Raw genomic sequence first — 19381 nt, 5'->3', positions numbered from 1 at the left:
TGTGTTGATAATGACTATTGAAACAAAAGGTTGAACCCGAGTCAAACACTTACTGAGAGGAAGTCAGTTCCTTTATCTAAAAAGATGCTCTTCTGTGCCAAACCAAGACGCCTTTGTAGGAAAACCTGAGGATTTCGTCGATAAGTATCTTACTGCATGCATGCTAAGCTTTGTGTACAACTTTCCCAAAACACTGTATCATTTTCACTCTCGTTCAATTCAATGCATCAGTTTTTCATCTTCTCCCAAAAATAAAAAAAGTGAGAAAATGTTAGAACAGGAGTTACATCTTTTGCAGGCGTTCTCCAAAAGCAATCGTTTATTCCGTTATTGTCCGGAATAACAGAGGGGACAGCATTTCTCCCCCTTCCCCCTGGAAACGTGTACAGTCTTGTGGCTTCTGCTGTTGATTTTGTGGGCAACAGGCAGTCAGTAGACTTGGATCGAGCAATCACAGTCAACTTTGAATTACAGAAACGTAAGTCTGGCCGTTGATGTTTGAATCCCGAGACTGAGTGTCACAAACGAAAATAATTAAAAAAGCATTAGAACTACCCCGTACAATGGAAATAAAACTAAGTATCCAACACAAGTATTCGGTAGGCTTCAGGATTTCATCCGCATGAAACATAGCTTAGCGCCATTCAGTTGTTTACACCACAGAAAGTGTTGGCTCATTGGGTCGGTTTGTCGTTTCTTGACGTCTATATTTACAGACGTAAAGTTCCCGAAATACGACTTAAGGAGTAACTGGTACATTAGAGCCTTTTTCAATTGAGTGTGGAGAGTAATTGCGTTTTTGCTTTGGTTTTGCATTACTACGCTGTGTGATTGGTTGATAAAATTTCCGCCACTTTCTTAACCAATAAGATGTAAAACCAAAATCAATCGGGCCTCACTCGCACGTGTTTTCCTGCGCTTGGCGCCGGTTACATGTATTTGCTTTGAATTCTGATTTGTTCATGGCGCTGTTTGCAGCTGTTGTGATTGGCCAGAGTAATTACTTTGGTTTTGGTTTTACGACACTCGATTGAAAACCGCTCTATAAGGTAACATACTTGGAAAATAATTACATTCATCCCTATTCCATGTAATTACACAGTTTGAGAGTTGATTTCTTTCGAAGGCGAAGTTCTGATTAATGGCTATTTTATGAAATACACGCTTAAATTATTGTCTGTTGCCATGGAGTTATATGGTAAAAGGCTTTCCATCAATCACGGAGGGTGTAGTTTCGCGCTTTTCACAACTCTGGTCACATCTAACACTGCATGAAATTCCTCCCAGTCCAATTTCACTTAAAATGCTTGAATATCTTTGGCAACATGTTCACAGTGGTGTTTTGTTGCTGAAATGTTAACAACTCCCTCTCCATAAGAGGCTCACTGATAACTTTCATGGTCACGTCTTCAATTTACCGACTGAAAAAAACTGTTTACAAACTTTACTACAAAACTCATAAACAGTTAGAAAGTCTCCAGGCCCAAATTACGACAAAAATATTACTCCACACCCGGCTGATCCTAAGCTCAAAACTTGACGTTGATAAAAAACAAAAAACAAAAACAAACTAGTCTAAACTTAATAGTACTTAATCATAATATTATTATTATTTCCACTCAATTTAGTTTATTATATAGGGCCTCTATGGACGGCAGTTTTTATCCTGTACAAAAACTGAAGGAGTTACCCTATTAAACTAAAGGTTTCTTATCTTATCTTATCCTATCTTTTTCTACTTTCATTCACAGCTTCCTGTGAACGACTAAACAATTGCTCTGGTCATGGAAATTGCACTGTACTCAACTTCTGCGTTTGTGAAAATGGATTCTATGGAGTTAACTGCTCACTGGGTAAATACCATTTTAATGCTTATTATGCAACACTGGTCACTGCAAACAAAGGTGCCTCTGGCTATGGAGGCTTAAAAGTCACCTGTACCCCTTGATCCCACGACATGACATCTCGCAGTGGTAGTTTCTTTCATTTTTCTAGGATTTTTTAAAAGTTTCATCTTAAAATCAAAAGCACATGATCCCTAGTTAATCACACAAACTCGATATTTCAGTAAAAATTTGTAAATGTCCAAAATATGCTCGCGTTATATCAAGCTAAAAACATGATATCGCAAACTTCAACAAGTTGACTCGATTACGACACAGCTTCAACGTACAAGAAAAAGATATTTTACTCTGACAGAGCATCACGTTGCAGAATGTTTAATAAAATGTTATTTCTAAGAATTTCACCACAGAATATTGAATATAATATATTGTTACATGTATATACCTTAGACTTTCACCCAACAAAACGAGCACGGTGATTGGTTGATTCTTAGTCACGTGCCCCTGATCAAATACAAATGTATCCCGACCGGAATGCAATTCCGCAGTTGTTGCCCTCTCAGTTGATTGTTTGTTGTTTGTTTGTTTTGCTGTGATTGTTGAAGGGAAAGTCTAAATATATAACAAAGCACTTAATGTATGGTCCCTCGGGAAAGTAGTTAGTTTTGTTTTCCCTCGAGTCCTGATGTTTCCCTCGACTTCGTCTTGGGAAACATCAGGACTCTCGGGAAAGCAAAACTAACTGTTTCCCTCGGGACCATTGCTGAATGCGATATACCAGCCAGAACTGCGTTACCGTTTTGCAATGCAACATTGTATTTCTCCTTCCTTTTGCATGAAAACATTTATCACCTCTGAGCCTGAAATTCTGAACACTATTGTCCTTCTATTAAGAAATACTTGCTGATTGTCATATTCACTCACCAAAACCGTGCACAGATCACGACCTTTAAATTTCACTAATAATGTACTAAACCGATCTGCGACATAACCCGATATTGTAGCAACGATTGTCTCTTGGGAATAGCAAATATCTCTGGAAACCACACCAAGGAAGCTGGCAGAAGGAAGAACAGGAATGTTTGAAGGAGTGCATTTTGTCCACAAAATCTCGTAGTTACTATGATGACCACGAGACAAAAATGGAAAATCTGGCGAAATTTGTAAGCGATGTCGTCTTAGTTGTTCGTGTGCAAAAGTGGTAATTGAAGTAATGACAGTAATCTCCTTTAATTTATGTACAATAGAAAAAATGTGATGGTATATATATTTTCTTATCATTTGACTTTGTTGGATTTGCACCGAAAAAACAGTGAACGCCAGAAATATTTATGGGTAATCTTTTTAATCTTATAACTCCTAAATTCCATTTGTAGATTTTCCATTGCGTTTCGACACTCCGGTCATCAACGTAATGTTCAGCGACACCGTCGAAGACAATCGTACGCTGCTGTACCTCTCCGCCTTTATCCCAGATGTTGCCAGTAGCAACTACAACAAAAACTTTACCTTAAAAATTACCATCTATGAAGTTCCCCAAGGATTCAGTTTTAACAAAGGAAGCCGGAATGGTAGCCGCGTCACGCTGGAACGTGAAGACTTTGGAGACGTTTGGTTGACACCGAGAAAGGAATTTTCAGGGCGTCTAAGTTTAAATGTAACTGCACAGGCTACAACGCCTAGAGACACAAAAGCTACCAGCAGCCAAATTCAAATAAAAATTGAAGCCGTGGCTGACGCTCCAGCTCTCAATGTAAGCATTTCGTGTTATCACTGGAATACCAGCGAAAAGATCATACCACTCTCTTTGGTCAGCCATCTGAATGATCGCGACGGGTCCGAGACTCTTACGATCACCGCCACTGGTTTACCGACTGGTTATCGATTTTTCGAAATGAACGTAACTCAAGTTGTGAATGGCAGTAACAACACCGCTTGGAATTATTGGCGTGGTTGGTATATCGCATTCAACGGAACATTGAAACCTTTTTCACTGAATGTCACAGCTACAGCGGAGGAAAAATCCAATGGCGACAAGGCAAATAAGACCTTAACTGTTGATGTCGAATTTTGTGGTAAGTTTTGTAAAACTAAAAGTTCAGTGATAGAAGTCATAGCTATCCTTTCAGTGTGTAAAGGTCTCTCTCTGTCAATTTTAACAATTGTCAAATTTCTCACCATCTCTCATTGGTTAATTTGTAGTGAATAGAGGATACACACAAACTGGCTGGCTGGATCAATACTGCGCTTCTTCGTCATAATATCGCTGTGGAATGGTCCTAGCCATTATTTCTTAAAAACCCTAACTTCCACTTATTTAAGTTGTTTGCCAACATCTTATCTTAGTGCTTGAAAAGGTTTTCAAGATTTACATTTGACAACTGACAAGAAAAAAGCCTAAAACTCAAAGAACGAAAAAGACGCTTTTGGATATGCAGCTAGTTTACGATCGTCACTGACGATGCAAAATGTGACATAAAATTCGCATTGTTATAGAAGTTAAAGGCAAACTGTGCCACACAAGCCAGCTGTAAAACAGCACACGACAAAGTACTATTTAGAGCTCACATTGCATAATGAACATGCTCCTCTATTTCCTAGTAACCTGCGAAGCAGTAAACAATTGCTCCGGGCATGGGAACTGCAGTGAAGTAAATACTTGTGACTGCGAAAGTGGATTCAAAGGATCTCTTGATTGCTTGTCAGGTATGTCCGATTTCATGGGCTCTTTTATCGGCTTTAGAAAAGTAGTAAGTGCGTTATCATAATTATTTTCTTATTCTTTGGTGCGATGGATTTCACTTTTAGTTTCTTGCGAGGGAGTAAGCAATTGCTCTGGACGAGGCAACTGCACCGGCCCAAATGTGTGCTCTTGTGAAACTGGATACAAAACCGTCGGTTGTTCACAAGGTACTAACATATCATTGTGATGCATGTAATTAGAACAATAAATCATCGTGGTCTATGTTAAAATTTACATCACCCTACCGCAAGTGGATTTAATCATGCAGGTCTTTACTACGATACTAGTAATAATCGAAGATTATGGAGTGCGTTCGATGATCTCGATCCCAGACTCTCCCTCCTTTGCCAAGTTGGTGAGGATGTCATCCTTGCCTGGGAAATCTGTAGGGGATGCCAGATACGCGTCGCAGATCCATTCATTCGTTGATTGATTGTTCCACACAATCTCGACTCAATATGTATTAGGAGTTCGTTCCTTCTACGTTGAACGCAATCAAATTGAATTAGATTTCATCTCAGGGAATATATTGTTGTTGTTGTTGTTGTTTTTTTTTTTTTTTTTAATGTAGGAGATCAGAGCCGTCAGAGATAGGCGAGAACCAGAAGGAAATCCAATCCTTTTTGCAACGCAAAATTCCTTTAAATGATAAAGACTTCCCAGAAAATAAGCCCATGAAAAGTTCGCTGTGTGAATATTAGGAGAACAAGAAACTGTTGTGAAGGCACCTGGTCCGTAGGTGGTTGTATCCGAAAATTTATGAATGTTTCTGCGAGTGATTATCTGTTTAAGAAACATGCAAAAACAATAATGCAAAGCTTTCCCTCATAAAACAACTCATGGAAAATTGGCTGTCTTTTCTATTTTTCAAACGCAAACAAAAACTAATTAGTGAACGAGTTTAGTAAAGGTAATTTTCTATTTTCCATTGCAGTGTCATGTGAATTAGTTAATCACTGTTCAGGACAAGGAACTTGTAGCGGACCTAATGTGTGTGCCTGTGACAGCGGATTTAAGGGGATCAACTGCTCAGAAGGTATTTAGGCCCTATCACTGGCATAATGCTTCAACTCTTTTTTCTCTAAAACTTCTTTAAAGTCCCTACCAGTCGAAGATTCCTCCTTGAATGAATTGAAGAAAAATGCTTTTAAGGGGGAGTTACACCTGAACGCCATTTTTCCGCCACTTGACATGGCTTCAATGGAAATATCTCGTTCGCGTTTCAAGGAATCCAAAAACCCTATCATCATATTGTGAATCTGTGTTGTGGTGTATTTTGTGAAGTTTTGGGGGATTTTTGGGTATATTTGGGAGGAGTACTTTCTCTAGAAAGATCGGTAAAATTAAGAAAAATAAGAAATTTTGAAAATTTAATGAAGTTTTAAAATTAGAATTTGTAGTTAATAATTAATAGACAGATACCAAGTTAGTCCACTAGCAACCTGGGGTGCTCTTGCGTGGGTATCAACTGTCTGTTAGTGATCCAAAAATCATTTTCTTTCTTCTATATATCCCTTCTAAAAACCTCTTCAAATTCCATTCAATTTAAGGTGTAACGCCCCCTTAATACAACTGAAACCTTTTCCTACAGCTGGCATGGTGTAAAGTTAAAAAAGTTCAGCATCTGTTTTATCTGAACCGGATTCCTTTCTCTGCTTGTGTAAAATAACTTCTTTTATTGTATTGTTACTGTGACTAGTTATTCTTGTCTACCAAAGCTTGGTGTGGCGTTTAACGTCAAAGGCTGAAGTTCTTTTGGTTTAGCAACACTTTTAATCGTATAGATGTCTTTTTTTTATTTGTTTCTTTGTTTTAACAGTTACTTGTGAGTCATTAAATAACTGTTCTAATCATGGAGCTTGCACCGGACCAAACAATTGTACTTGTGAAAACGGATTTCAGTCTGCGAAGGACTGTTCACAAGGTACAAATTAATATAACATTAAAACAAAAACGATATTTATTGAACCAGAGGTAATACACCAAGCGTTCACCTAGAAAACTTTTGGTTACTCTTTTGTTGCGTTCTCTCCCACTCAATGGCTAAAATTATCTAAAGGTATCTATTGCAAAATGTTTGATTCTTATTGGTTCTCCATCTACCTATTATTTTTTTTTTTTTGGCGTAATTTTTTTTTTCATTTTAATTCGATACTTGTTATTGAGCACGATTGCATCCGCGAACAAAACTGCTTTTTATTTCCCTTAGAAAGAGTCTAGAAACTAACTCATGAACAATTCACCGTGCTCCTAGTAATACAAACACACCTTACAACCAATCAGTGGACGCGTTTAAAAAAGTAAAGATAGGATTATTTTGCAATTCTTATTGCAGTGTCTTGTGAATTGATGAATCACTGCTCAGGACAAGGTACTTGCAGCGGACCTAATGTGTGTACCTGTGACAGCGGATTTAAGGGAGTTGATTGTTCTGAAGGTATTTATAGCCCTGTTACTACCATGAAAGAGTTAACTCTTTTGTATTTATTTGTTTGTTTGTTTGTTTGTTTTATGTATGACTGTTTGTTTGTTTCTTACTCCGGACCCTAAAGTCACTTCCAATCTTTCAGTCAGCCTAACATTAAGACTTGCACATATATTTAAGTAGTTTTTTAGTTCCTGACAGGTCCACACCAGCCTTTGGGTTGCCGCAAGCCAACCTGCCTCAACAAAAATTATATGTATGTATGTATGTATGTATGTATGTATGTATGTATGTATGTATGTATGTATGTATGTATGTATGTATGTATGTATGTATGTATGTATGTATGTATGTATGTATGTATGTATGTATGTATGTATGTATGTATGTACGTATGTACGTAGGTAGGTAGGTAGGTAGGTAGGTAGGTAGGTAGGTAGGTAGGTAGGTAGGTAGGTAGGTAGGTAGGTAGGTAGGTAGGTAGGTAGGTAGGTAGGTAGGTAGGTAGGTATGTGTGTAGCCTAAAATGGCCTAAAATGCTCAAGCTAGTTCTCTTGGTTTAGAAACTCTTAATTAACAGTGCAGTTGTCTTTTGCTCTTGTTTTTTGCCTTACCAGTGACTTGTGAGTCGTTAAACAACTGTTCAAGTCATGGAACCTGCACCGGACCAAACGAGTGTACTTGTGAAAATGGTTTTCAATCTGCAGAGGATTGCTCACAAGGTAAAATAATATGGAGATAACAAGGTATACTTTGAATCACAGGTCTTAATAAAACTAAGGGCTCAACTAAGAAACTTTTGGTAACCCTCTTTTCTAGCCTTCCGTCAAACTCGCTGGCATAATCATCTAATCATATATACTTTTAAAACAATTTTATTCCACGAGCGTGCGTTGGATATATTTATATATAAAATTATACCATTAATTCATTACTAGACTTTATGTCCTCGTACAGCGCGTTCGGCCGATTTGTAACAATTCTCTTTCTCGGAAGCAACTGGCACTTTAATTGGTTGGTATTCAACAAAAATCCGAAGTGCAATTGCCATTCAAGGGTAACGCGCGTTCCGGTAAATAGAAAAAAACGACACAATTTTTTTCTCTTTCGCTCCATCTGCCCTCTTCAAACCCCAATTTACCGAGAAATTGTGGGACGCGGTCATATTTGTCAATTCAGCTTTGAGGCATTTAATTAGATATAATTGTACAGATCAGCCGTTAGTACATGTTGGCGATATTACATTTTCATGAATGGACCTGATAGGTTAAATAAAATACCGTTAGATCTCCTTTGAGTGACCTCTTTTGAAATATTATCTGGATCTTAAAACTGTGACCTCCAAATCCGCAAAATATATTCTGCATAGTGTTAAAGTATTTGTATACTTTAACATGCAAAGTAACTGGTGTCGGAAAGCATTGTCACTTCATCTGGATTCTGTAAGAAAAAAAATATTAGCCATGCTAGTAACAAAGATTCGCCTACTGTTTTCACATCGCTCTGTCTTTGATAGGATTAATTCAATCGTTGATCGGATTTCTGGTACGTTTCTTTACAGTGTCATGTGAATTAGTGAACCACTGCTCGGGACACGGAAATTGCAGCGCACCTAACGCGTGTACCTGCCACGATGGTTTTCAAGGATTTAACTGCTCAGAAGGTACTTTAGAATTTAACTTCAATTTTATGTAGTAAAAGCTTAGTCAAGAGTTAATAAGGCGGATTTCACTAGACTAATAAGAATGCCATCATTGTGATAAGGAAAAACCTCGTTTGCATTTACTTTCAACACACTTTTACATTCGCGACTACAAAACTAGTTTCGTCAATAGACCTCGTCAGTTGGTAGCCACAGTTTGTTTTTAAAATACAGACGACTTTATGTAATATAGCACGAGGGGGGGGGGGGGGGGGGAAGTAAAAATATAAAATGCAAAATACAAAAACAATTAATAACAACAAAATATATATACAACAAAATAATTTAAATTAAATTAAATAAAATATAATATATATTTCATGTTATTTTATTTTATTTTATTTTATTTTATTTTATTTTATTTTATTTTATTTTATTTTATTTTATTTTATTTTATTTTATTTTATTTCATTTTCATTTTCATTTTTATTTTTTACTTTATTTTATTTTCCGCTGGCCCTGCGTATACCCAATCTATTGAACTGTTCTTTTACCAAGTCGACCAAGTCGGCTCATGAGTAAATATTACAATGTTGTAAGCCTATGTTCATTGTTCCTATGTGGCATACAGCCCATGCACGAAGACGTGAAGTTCCTTCCACCCCCAGACATGAGTGGCAGTTTCTCAAACTGCAATCATTGTAATGAGCTGTTATTATTTGATACAGTGTCTTGTGAGTTGTTAAACAACTGTTCAGAACATGGAGCCTGCACCAGACCAAACGAGTGTACCTGTGAAAGGGGCTACCAAGGAGCAAATTGTTCAGAAGGTATAGAAAATTGTTGTATGAAAAACATTCGTCGCGATTCGCGCGGAAGTAATGGCAGTTAGTTTGGGTGAACAAATGGTAACGAGTAAAATGGGAAATAATTTCACGCACGTTTTGTCATTTTTCCCGAGTCTTAAAACGCAAGTGAAGTTATTTCCTTTTTTCACAAGTCTACCATCATTTTGATTACCGATTAATAACATGGGCGACGAATTACGCTTACAATGATGAGTTTAGTTTTTGACCCGTTTATTGTATCGAAAAACATTGCCATAGTAATTTTGTGAAATTATAAAAATTAACGCTGATTTTCCCGCCAAAATTAAGGGGTTATTTGCCACCAATGACATTTTATATGAAATTTAGTAAAGTAAACTAAGGCCGGTAGCGGACAACTTCCGGACCACGAATTGGTCAGGTTTGCAATATGTTCAACGTTCAACGGGACCTTGCCTCCTGTCGACATCTGTAATAATGGAGTGTCCATAATATCAAAGTCCCCACAATTTGAAAGTGGACTGCATAATTAGGGATTACAGGGCAGCAAAATGTCCTTAGGAATCACTTCAATTAATTAATTAATTGATTGATTGATTGATTGATTGATTTATTTATTTATTTATTTGTTTATTTATTTATTTATTTGTAGTAAATAGAGACAATAGAGACCGTTTCAGTAAACTCATTTGCAGTTTATAATTAGCTGAATCACAGGGTTAAAATATAATAACAATACTTTATAAAGGTACTTGGAATAAATTGCTTTTTTATAAATGTATTGAGATTTACGCCAAAATAAATTGTCAAATAAAAATGATCCGCTGCAGAGTACACGCAATCTGATTGGTCATACAATTTTTCTCACTAGTGAAAAATACCGCATTACCTATTACAAACCGCAGCCGAAAGTCTTCACTCGTGACAAAAAACGTATCGGTTTTCTCGCCTTTCAGTGATGGCTTCACTAGGCAAAAGGAAAACCATGGCGTCTTCTTCGAGCAATTCAAAGTTTGTAGATATAACTTCAGTGGCGGAATTTATCGAAGGACAAGAAAACGAATACACTAAGAAGAAAACTAGACAATGTTCAGTCAAGGACTGTAGAAGAAATTCCCTCACACGAACTGAGTTCATTCATCAGCGAATTTATCGCAACAGTACGAAAGAAAAAGAAAACGAAAACGCCCCTTAAAATTTTCTAATGAAACTATGACCATTACGTGTCCTAGAACTTTCTGCAAGACCTATCAGGATAGCTAAAACTTTCGGATGAGACAGAAAAAGCCCCCTCAAACTTTCGACACGACCAAAGTTCCCCTAACATATCCAAACAGATAAATATTTTTTAGGGAAGCTCCAAATTAACCAAACAGGCTTCTAAAGCAAACAGAAATCCATTTTAGGCACTTCTGGCGTATTTAGGAAGATTTGGTCGTTGGGTGCACCTGATCTTAAGAAGAAAGGCAAAGGCGATAAACCAAACATTTAAGTTCCCCTCACAGAAGACGACATAAATTTGCTGTATGACAAAGGATTGTTAGGAAGTCAACTCCTGAGGCTCTACTGAATACAGTTTGGTTCAACAACAGTCCATTTCGGTCTCCGTGGTTGTAAGGAACAAAGAGACATGTGTCGGGGTGATGTACATGTGCAAATACGCCAACTACAAATGAAGAGGAATGTTTAGAGTGTACTGAGAGAAATTATATGACTCGAGGAGAAAAACCCAGAGATGTCAAGCAAGTAAGACCGAAAATGTTTTTGGTTCGGGGAAGTGAAAGAAGTCCCGTCGCTGTTTAAAAATTCTACGCGGAGAAAAAGCCATCCGAAATGATAGACAACAAAGCGCCATTTCATCATTTTATCTGTATAAAACAAGCTTAAAAAAAAAGACAGCCGTTGGAGTGAACAAGCTAAATTCATTAATGAAAAAGCCGGGCTGGGGCACAATGTAAAGAACCATATCGGCCGCAAAACAATGATCCAAACTTGAACAAACAACGACACATATTATTCGACTGTCGGGACATAAAAATCTTCAAAGTGTGACAAATTATTCTGTAGTTTCTGAAAAACTGAAAGTAAAAATGTCTTGTACTTTGAGTGAACTGATGTCTGTGAATGTGGATAGCTTAGAGAAAACGAATTCATCTCAATTTGGAGAATGCTCCAATGAAATTCCTTAAGTTAGCACGGCGGCAGAACATCACCAACAAGCGATGTCGCTTTTCACGGGCGCTGTTATTCATGTAGGTCAATTCAGCATTTCTAGTAACAGCCTCAATCAATCCCCGAAAGTGGCATTCCAAGAAGTTGAAGTGAAGTCTTCTCTAAAGAGTAAGGTCTGTCGGATTATGCCAGCATAATTTTGAGCATAATAGTATATCTGGAGCATCAGGCATAATGTTGGCATAATACCAATGCATTTTGCAGCATATGCTGTTGTTTCTGAAAACTGTGAAAAGTGTATGCAAATTTTGCCAGCAACTCCAGCTAGATTGTACAAAGTTGATATAAGCGGGAATATTTAAGGAACTGGATACCTTATACTCGTACCCAGTGCATTTTGGTATAATCGAAGACCTGGTTACCTCTTTATGTCAGGCTTCCAAGCTTGTCAGTGTTCGTGGATTTGCATATGACTCGTCCCCAGTCTTCTTCATACAGCCCGCGGCAAAGGGAAGCGTGAGGTGGGGCAGCAGGGGTTGACCCATCTCTCCCCGCTTCGTGCGCCCTGTATAAAGATGAAGACGTCTGTGGACGAGTCAGGATTTGCATCATGGCCGAATCAGATAATTCAGAAAGACTAGGAATGTTTAGTAATAGGTACGGTCCTATGGGGGGTGGGGTGGAAGTGTCATTTTAGTCCGGCATAATTTTAGCATTATACCTCCAGCCGAACATAATTTTGAGCGTAATACCCTGTGACGCCCGAAAGCATGATTCTCTATTTTACGAGCATAATCCGACAGATCCTACTAAAGAGAGTAGGTACAAAAGGCTAAAAGTACTCGATTCTGACTCTGATAAGAAAGCTTTACGATAACAGGCAACTTTTTCAAATTTATATAGTTACGGTTTTGAACGGCGATATTTAAAGCTGAAAATTTTCATTCTCATTTAAAGAATCAGTTAAAAGTAGACCTTGTTTCACTTTCTTCAGAGTCATTGAATAACTCTAATGTCGATAGGAATTTTTGTACATTCAATTTGCTCGAATAAAGTCGTTCGCAACTTGTTGTGGTGTTTGTGTTGATTTCACCGCGTAATTAATAGTTGTTAACATTATTTTGTAATATCTCAGTACATATATAATAAACAAATTACTTCATGGTTGGTTCGTTTAATATTCACTCGTTGTGAAGAATCACAAACTCACTCACTCTCGCTCGTCCGTTTGTGATTCTTCACAACGAGTGAATGAAAATGGTACACACTCACCAACCATGAAGTAATACAATTATAAATCTATAAAACTAGTGTTAAATCCAACTAATATTTAAAGGTCACGAATTGTTGTGAGAGTCGTTTTCTAACCGTCAGATGGTCACCAAATAGAACCTTTTTACAAGGAGTGTCTGACCTAAGATTCTAATTCTGGGCAAAAGGATCTTCCCTAGACAATAAACAACTAATGGATGATTACCACTTCCATCCATCCATACAAATTTTAAAACCATATTCGCAAGACACATGCAAAATTTGGAAATGAATTTCCAACATTACCGCCTGGTTATTTTTAAATGTCAAAACATCACAACTTTTATTTGAAGAAAACCGAGTTAATTTTTTTGTCATCATGAAATCTTCTATACCGCACAGTTTGTATAAAAATACTCAACTGAAACGTACTAACTAAACTAAAAAGCTAATTGTTTACTTGATCTCCTAAATTATGAGATCAATTTAACTCGATTTTCTTTTAAATGAACAAGGCTAAGTGGCTTATATGTTTGATTTGCAATCAGTATAAATATAAAGTTTCGCATCTTTCTTCCTCCTTAAATTTAGTAGTATTTCGAATGTCAGTTATATTTCACGTTGAATATTTCTTCCATAATTCATAATATTAGGGTAACCTTCAGTTACTTATTACAGCCAGTTTTGTTATTAAGTTAGTATGATATTTGTAATTTATTTACGTCCTTCTTCTTCCAGCTTTTTCCCCGCCTGCATTAGTTAGCTACATGCGGGTGGAAGAATTTTTGAAATAGTTTCTTTTCTTTTGATATTATAAAGTTTGTTGTTGTTGCAGTTGCTCCGGATGAACAAGGTGATGCGTCCAAGAGTCTTAGTAATCCAGAAGTCGTTGGTATCTCAATTGGGTCTTTCGTTTTATTTTTGTTACTGTTTCTGCTTGTCTTCTACTGGTGCAAGAGGGCTAGGATGAGGCAATGGAACAAGACCTCCAGACCACAAAGGAAAAGTAGGTTTTCTGCTTAGTTATCCTTGTTTTACAATCACGCTGCAAGAAATGATGAGGCGACCTGCGCCGTTTGTAACGTCTTACATGGTTGGTCAAGGGGACCAAAAGAACGACCAACAGAACAATGCTCCCAACCCTAAAAAAAAAATAATAATAACAATGCAGCTGCAGGTTATCAGGGTCTAGTGAAAATAGAGCTTTTGAAGGGGGCAGGTCCATTTGAAATGATCGGAATACGGTCCCTTACTCAGGCCGCACTCAATCAGTCGACAAAGTCGTAAACGGAAAATATAGAGGCTTGGCATGACGTATAAGCCCTGTATAAAGATCTCCACAGGTGATGATACGCCAAGAAAATAGCATGACTTTTGTTATACACTCTTATTGGAATATAGGTATAAGGAATCAGGCGTATATGTGCTGAGTGTGGGGCGCTGAGTCGGTTACAGTATCTGTCGATGGATCGCGAACGTGACAAAGTTTAAGTTGTCGTTCTGTTAAATGGTATGGGGTGTGTGGTGATATTCATAAACATTGCTAGTAATATTTTCAGTTTGATATGTGAGAAAATCGGCTTCCGAGTGCCGGTGTGAATTTTAAGGGAAGTAAAGGATGATTTAGGTCGTTGCGAAATATGGTGCGTCATGTGACTGAACTCAGTTATGGACGAAATTAAAAACCTATAGTGTTGTCTAGCTGTTCGACATTTTAAAACAGCAGAAGTAATGACATGCGACTTGAAACCGCAAGGGGAATACTTCAATCGGTGTTACAAGATTCGTTGAAGGAGCGCGCGGGTTGTTTGTAGGCTGAACTCAGGATTATCGGTAATAGCAACAAGGTCTATTTTACTCTCACGCACTCGATGGTCGTCTTCCTATCATCACTTTATCCTTGTGATGAATTCCCCTTACAAGAGCATAGTTCAAGAGCGGTTTCGTGTCCCCCCAAAAAAATATTTAAAATTGATAACTCAGTCAATGTTGCTCCTAAACGTCAAGAAAAGGAGAACACAGGAAAATCACTCTTTTTTGCTTGTCAGAGATCTTTAAGAGCTTAATTAAAAGTTGTGTGTTTACAACTGCATGAGAGCCGTGTGGTGCGAACGAAACTACCCCGAAACAAAATGTTCAAAAATTAGTTTCCCCATGCACGGATATTTGTCCTATCGAAACGATTGAAGCATATTTGTAAAGCTTGAAACACGTTAAATAAGGAAAAATTATTGATTGTTCCTCCAAAGCGCATTAGGCTTGTAAACGGCTAGCGAGTTGCCTAGATTGAGTAGATTGGTAAGAGTTGCGTTCAAGAAAACAGAGAGAGAGAGAAAGAAAAACTCACTGTTGTTTGCTCATGTTCTCCATAAGACCTTGAATTATGTCATTTCATGTTGTTCCTTTGCGGAGGACGGCAAAGAAATGGAGCAAAATTTAAAATGCACGTGCGGAGCGATTGGTTTTTTTTTTTTTCATTGTTCATTTTGCAGCATTGTTGCTGCCGTCGTCGTTGCTTAACAAGGTTTCCTGACATATTTGGCGCTCGGATGAAAATGATTGAAAAATTATAACTCAGTCAATATTGCTCCTACTAAAATAATTCTGGCTTTTACAAAAACTTTAAGACAGGAGTAATAACGCTTGGTTGTGGCCCGACGTTTAAAACTTGTGCGTGTTTATACAGTCCAAGCGCATGGGAGCAGAGACTGCGCAAACGCCATCATTTGCATGTACACGGCTCCAAAACAAAATGTTCAAAAAATAATTTCTCTACAAATATTGGTGGTATCGTAACGATTAAACTATCTGTGTAAAGCTTGAAATACGTAACATAAACAAAGATTATCAATTGTTGCCTGGAAGGTGCGGTCGGACGGAAGTAACGTCATAACCAAATCAAAATTTATCGTATTCACAATTCGCTTATCTATGGGGCTCCGCGAATAACAACAAGCGAGCGCGTGACAGTCAAATTTGCAATGAAGGGCATCATGTAAGTTGTTTTGGTAAATTGAAGTTACTTATATCGCAGTGGGGGATAACTAAAACACACGCGTTGAGGTAAGTTGGCAGAACGAATGAATTTGTATGAAAAAATGCGAATCGTGATTTCTGGAGTGGTCACGTATCAGAGAACGGTTGTTTGTTTACCTTGTGGTTTCAAGCGTCATCTGATTGGCGACTTTAAAACAATTGACGTGTCAGACAGAAACGATGATTTTTTTTGACACTCAAGGCGAGTCGATAGTACGCTGCTGTACGCATGCTCATTGCACACACAATACACACTCCGTTCACGGATTGACCGCTTTTAATTGGATTGTTGTAGAAATTGGAAAGAAAAAATGTTAAGTAATCTGTTTGGCTTTATTCATTCTTAACGTGACATTTCTGGTTGAACTATATCGTTTATCGCAAATATTAAGTGATGCGTTAGACTCTGGGAAAGTCTTTTATCGCTCACCTGTCATCAAAGACCGAACTAACGTGCATCTCAAATTCGCCTAATACAACAACGCCCAAGTAAACGCTCTCACAGAGTATTGTTATAATGAGCGACTAGTGCGTGCTCAATAAAACATATCTCCAACAAGCGTGTACGAAATAGGAATCGACCGTTTCCTTTCCAATATTTTGCACTAATCGCCATTTTTTCCTTCAAGGTTCAACAGAAGTTTACACTGACTTGCAGTTTCCGATTAGTGATTGGGTATTTGAGACGTCTCCCCAGCCACGTTCACACGACCAAGTTAAATCTCAAGCTTCCAATATTCCCCTCTATTCTTATCCAAATCCGCTGTACCCAGAGGCTCAATTTGAAGACGACGACCCAATTGCCTGATCGACGACAAACGATAATGATGCGACCCATAACGATGACGGTAACAAATTAACGTTGAAGATAGCAATAACGATGACAATAACAAAGCACAAGATGAAAATGACGATGTTGATGACGACTACGATGACGGTAACGATAACAACGTTGACGATGATGATGATGATGATGATGATGATGATGATGATGATGATGATGATGATGATAACGACGACGACGACGCCCACGAAAATGATGATGACAATACAGATGACATAAAGCTCAACGGCGAACTGAAGAAACTGATGAACAGCGATGATGATGTTGATGAAGGAAACGACAATACATATGACGATAATGATGCTTTTTCATCGAAGTGACAGAGAGTGTTGTACATAGAAACTCCTTAGCAGGAGTGCGATCGCGTGCTTGAAGAGGCATTTATTGTTTTTTATAGTTATAGGAAAGATATCACAATTCCTTCAAAATAGATACGTTAGATGAGGTGTATGGTACAAATGGGGGATTAGTTACTCTACTGATAAGACTATGAGCGCGGCAATCAATGTAAGAAACAAATCAATGAGGACATGAAGTGAGAAGATACCGAAACCAAGTACGACACCTGATTGGAGACATGTTTGGCCAAAACCGAAGTATTTCAAGCTTTCTAATGTAATGACTGACAGGTTCTGCCTGGAACATTGAATACTGCAGGGTGGTTACTCCATGGGAAACAAAACCTGACTGGCTGCATTAGCATATTCTTTACTGGTTGCAATGGGCCTTTTGCACTAACTGGTCACATGGTGCAAAATCCGCCATACTGGATGGTAAAAAAAATGTAGTAGATTCGAACACAAAGAAATTCCAACCTGTCAAGCTTGACGTTCCTTTGTTATCGATGTCCCAGTGGAAGATGCCACGCTTTTTCGCCATCCAGTAGGGCGGATTTTTACCATGTGACCAGTTAATGCAAAAGGCCCATTTCGGATTGAAAAACTAGTGGACAGATAAGGTATGTTACATTTGTAGACTGCAGAATATATACTGCCAATTACAATCTTAATATGGGATTACAATCCTAGTATAATCTTAATATGGGATTATAAACCTATTATAATCTTAAAATGGCATTATAAGCCTAGTATAATCTTAATTTTAATAAATAATATTTTTTTTTATTGGCAATATCTATATTGCCCTTACAATACGTACAAATAATACTTACAATACGCTAGAATACAACGAAAGAAAAAAAAGGATACAATTAATACATAATGTGGTATCATAAGCCTAGTATAATCTTAATATAGGATTACAAACCTAGTATAATCTTAATATGGGATTATAAGCCTAGTAAAAACTCTTAATGGTATTATAAGCCTTGTATAATCTTAACGAGGGATAATAAACCTAGTATAACCTGGTTTATATTTGGCATAATTTAATGTTATTTGTAGCCAGCGTATTTTAATTGGGGAAGCCGAATCACGCATAAGCTTTCTCAGGTTTCTTTTCGTTCTCCCCGCCACTTTTTTCTTAGTAACTTAATTTAAATTATTTTGTGTGTCTTCTTTTTATTTCTTTTGTGTGACTTAAAAATTTTCAAAAAATGTGCAGTCAAATAGGACATTTTCATGACGGTGTCATTTTACTACAACTACCAGAATTCATTTCGTTTTTCTTTTCAAATCCCAGTGGACGGCAAAGAGCAATAGCTCTTATTAGCAAGAGAAAATAAAAACCAGAAGGATTCTGGTAGTTGTAGTAAAATGACGCCCTAGTGAAAATGTCCTATTCTGGGCTACTGACGAAATGTCCTAAAGCGTCGATCATTTCGAGCTTTCAACATTCCTCCCACGGGGGGGGGGGGGGGGGGGCATAACCCTGGACGTTTGCCCGCATGCACGGCCACGGAGTGGGTTTTGGGAGTTGAGTAGTTTTTTAAAGACAGGATTTCGTCTTTGGGAGCAAATGGCTCGCTCAGAAGGGGCTTCAAAAGTTTTAACCCTAACCCTAGATCCTAACCCTAGTCTCGGAATAATTTCTCCATCTTCGTCAGAACACAATGTCGGGACCCCTGACCTTGCCAGACAGTTTTCAATCCTGAAGAAGTGTCAGGGAAACTTGTACTGTTTGATCTCTGAAATGCTGTTCATCCGAGACCATCGCAGTTGTACACAGAACTTATGCAGTTTATGTAAATGAGTTAACTTTGTTGTGATACATACCTCACTACTTTTGAAATCGTGTTGTTCTTATGCTGACTAATTTGCATTTACATACAAAAAGCACTGCCGTTAGTATCAAAACAAAGCAACTCCAGCCTCGCCTTCACTCAAAGGCCAGGTCACTAAGCACACATCGGATCTGTAGCATGGACTGTTGAGTTGTCAAGCCAACTGGGAGCTCAGCATTTCTTTTTGCAATTGTATAAGTTGGGTACATAACTGATGGTCGCTCACTTATTCAAACTTATAGTTATCTCTGAAAATTTGTGCATGGCAGTGTTGTGTCCCAGGCCTTTATGTTTTCCAAGGTTCATTACTCCTGATAACACCGTAAGTGCTCGAATTAGCACCCGGGGTGCTTATTTAATTTCCTGGGTCGAAAAAGGGACACTAATTCGAAGGGTGAAGGGGAGGGGGGGGGGG

General features: G+C 37.9%; 1 protein-coding gene and 1 long non-coding RNA gene across 7 annotated transcripts in view; one reads left to right on the top strand and one right to left on the bottom strand.

Moving 5' to 3' along the window:
• LOC146481449 (uncharacterized) overlaps window positions 1-18307 on the top strand; it is a 77357-nt gene extending 59050 nt beyond the window's left edge. Inside the window, exons 38-50 of one of the 6 annotated variants that reach the window (XM_085108541.1) lie at window positions 299-478; window positions 1752-1853; window positions 3221-3919; window positions 4446-4550; window positions 4653-4754; window positions 5522-5623; window positions 6407-6511; window positions 6923-7024; window positions 7630-7734; window positions 8574-8675; window positions 9383-9499; window positions 13758-13910; window positions 16570-18307. In XM_085108541.1, the coding sequence (XP_084964667.1) occupies window positions 299-478; window positions 1752-1853; window positions 3221-3919; window positions 4446-4550; window positions 4653-4754; window positions 5522-5623; window positions 6407-6511; window positions 6923-7024; window positions 7630-7734; window positions 8574-8675; window positions 9383-9499; window positions 13758-13910; window positions 16570-16748 (2153 nt within the window). In that variant the 3' untranslated portion in view covers window positions 16749-18307. Of the gene's footprint in view, window positions 1-298; window positions 479-1751; window positions 1854-3220; window positions 3920-4445; window positions 4551-4652; window positions 4755-5521; window positions 5624-6406; window positions 6512-6922; window positions 7025-7203; window positions 7269-7629; window positions 7735-8573; window positions 8676-9382; window positions 9500-13739; window positions 13911-16569 lie in introns of those variants that run through there. The other 5 variants (XM_085108544.1, XM_085108542.1, XR_014864482.1 and 2 more) reach the window with 5 other exon arrangements.
• On the bottom strand, window positions 17690-19326 carry LOC146481448 (uncharacterized). The gene is made up of 2 exons (XR_014864483.1): window positions 18051-19326; window positions 17690-17868 (listed from the first exon to the last, which is right to left on the bottom strand). It is a non-coding gene; the product is annotated as an uncharacterized LOC146481448 (long non-coding RNA).
• Between the last annotated feature and the right edge of the window lie 55 nt (window positions 19327-19381).

The sequence above is a fragment of the Pavona decussata genome, unplaced genomic scaffold, assembly GCF_977016875.1.
Source record: "Pavona decussata unplaced genomic scaffold, jaPavDecu1.1 SCAFFOLD_50, whole genome shotgun sequence".
Classification (NCBI taxonomy): domain Eukaryota; kingdom Metazoa; phylum Cnidaria; class Anthozoa; order Scleractinia; family Agariciidae; genus Pavona; species Pavona decussata.
Note: the sequence above shows the minus strand (reverse complement) of the source record. Positions and strands in the feature narration are given on the sequence as shown.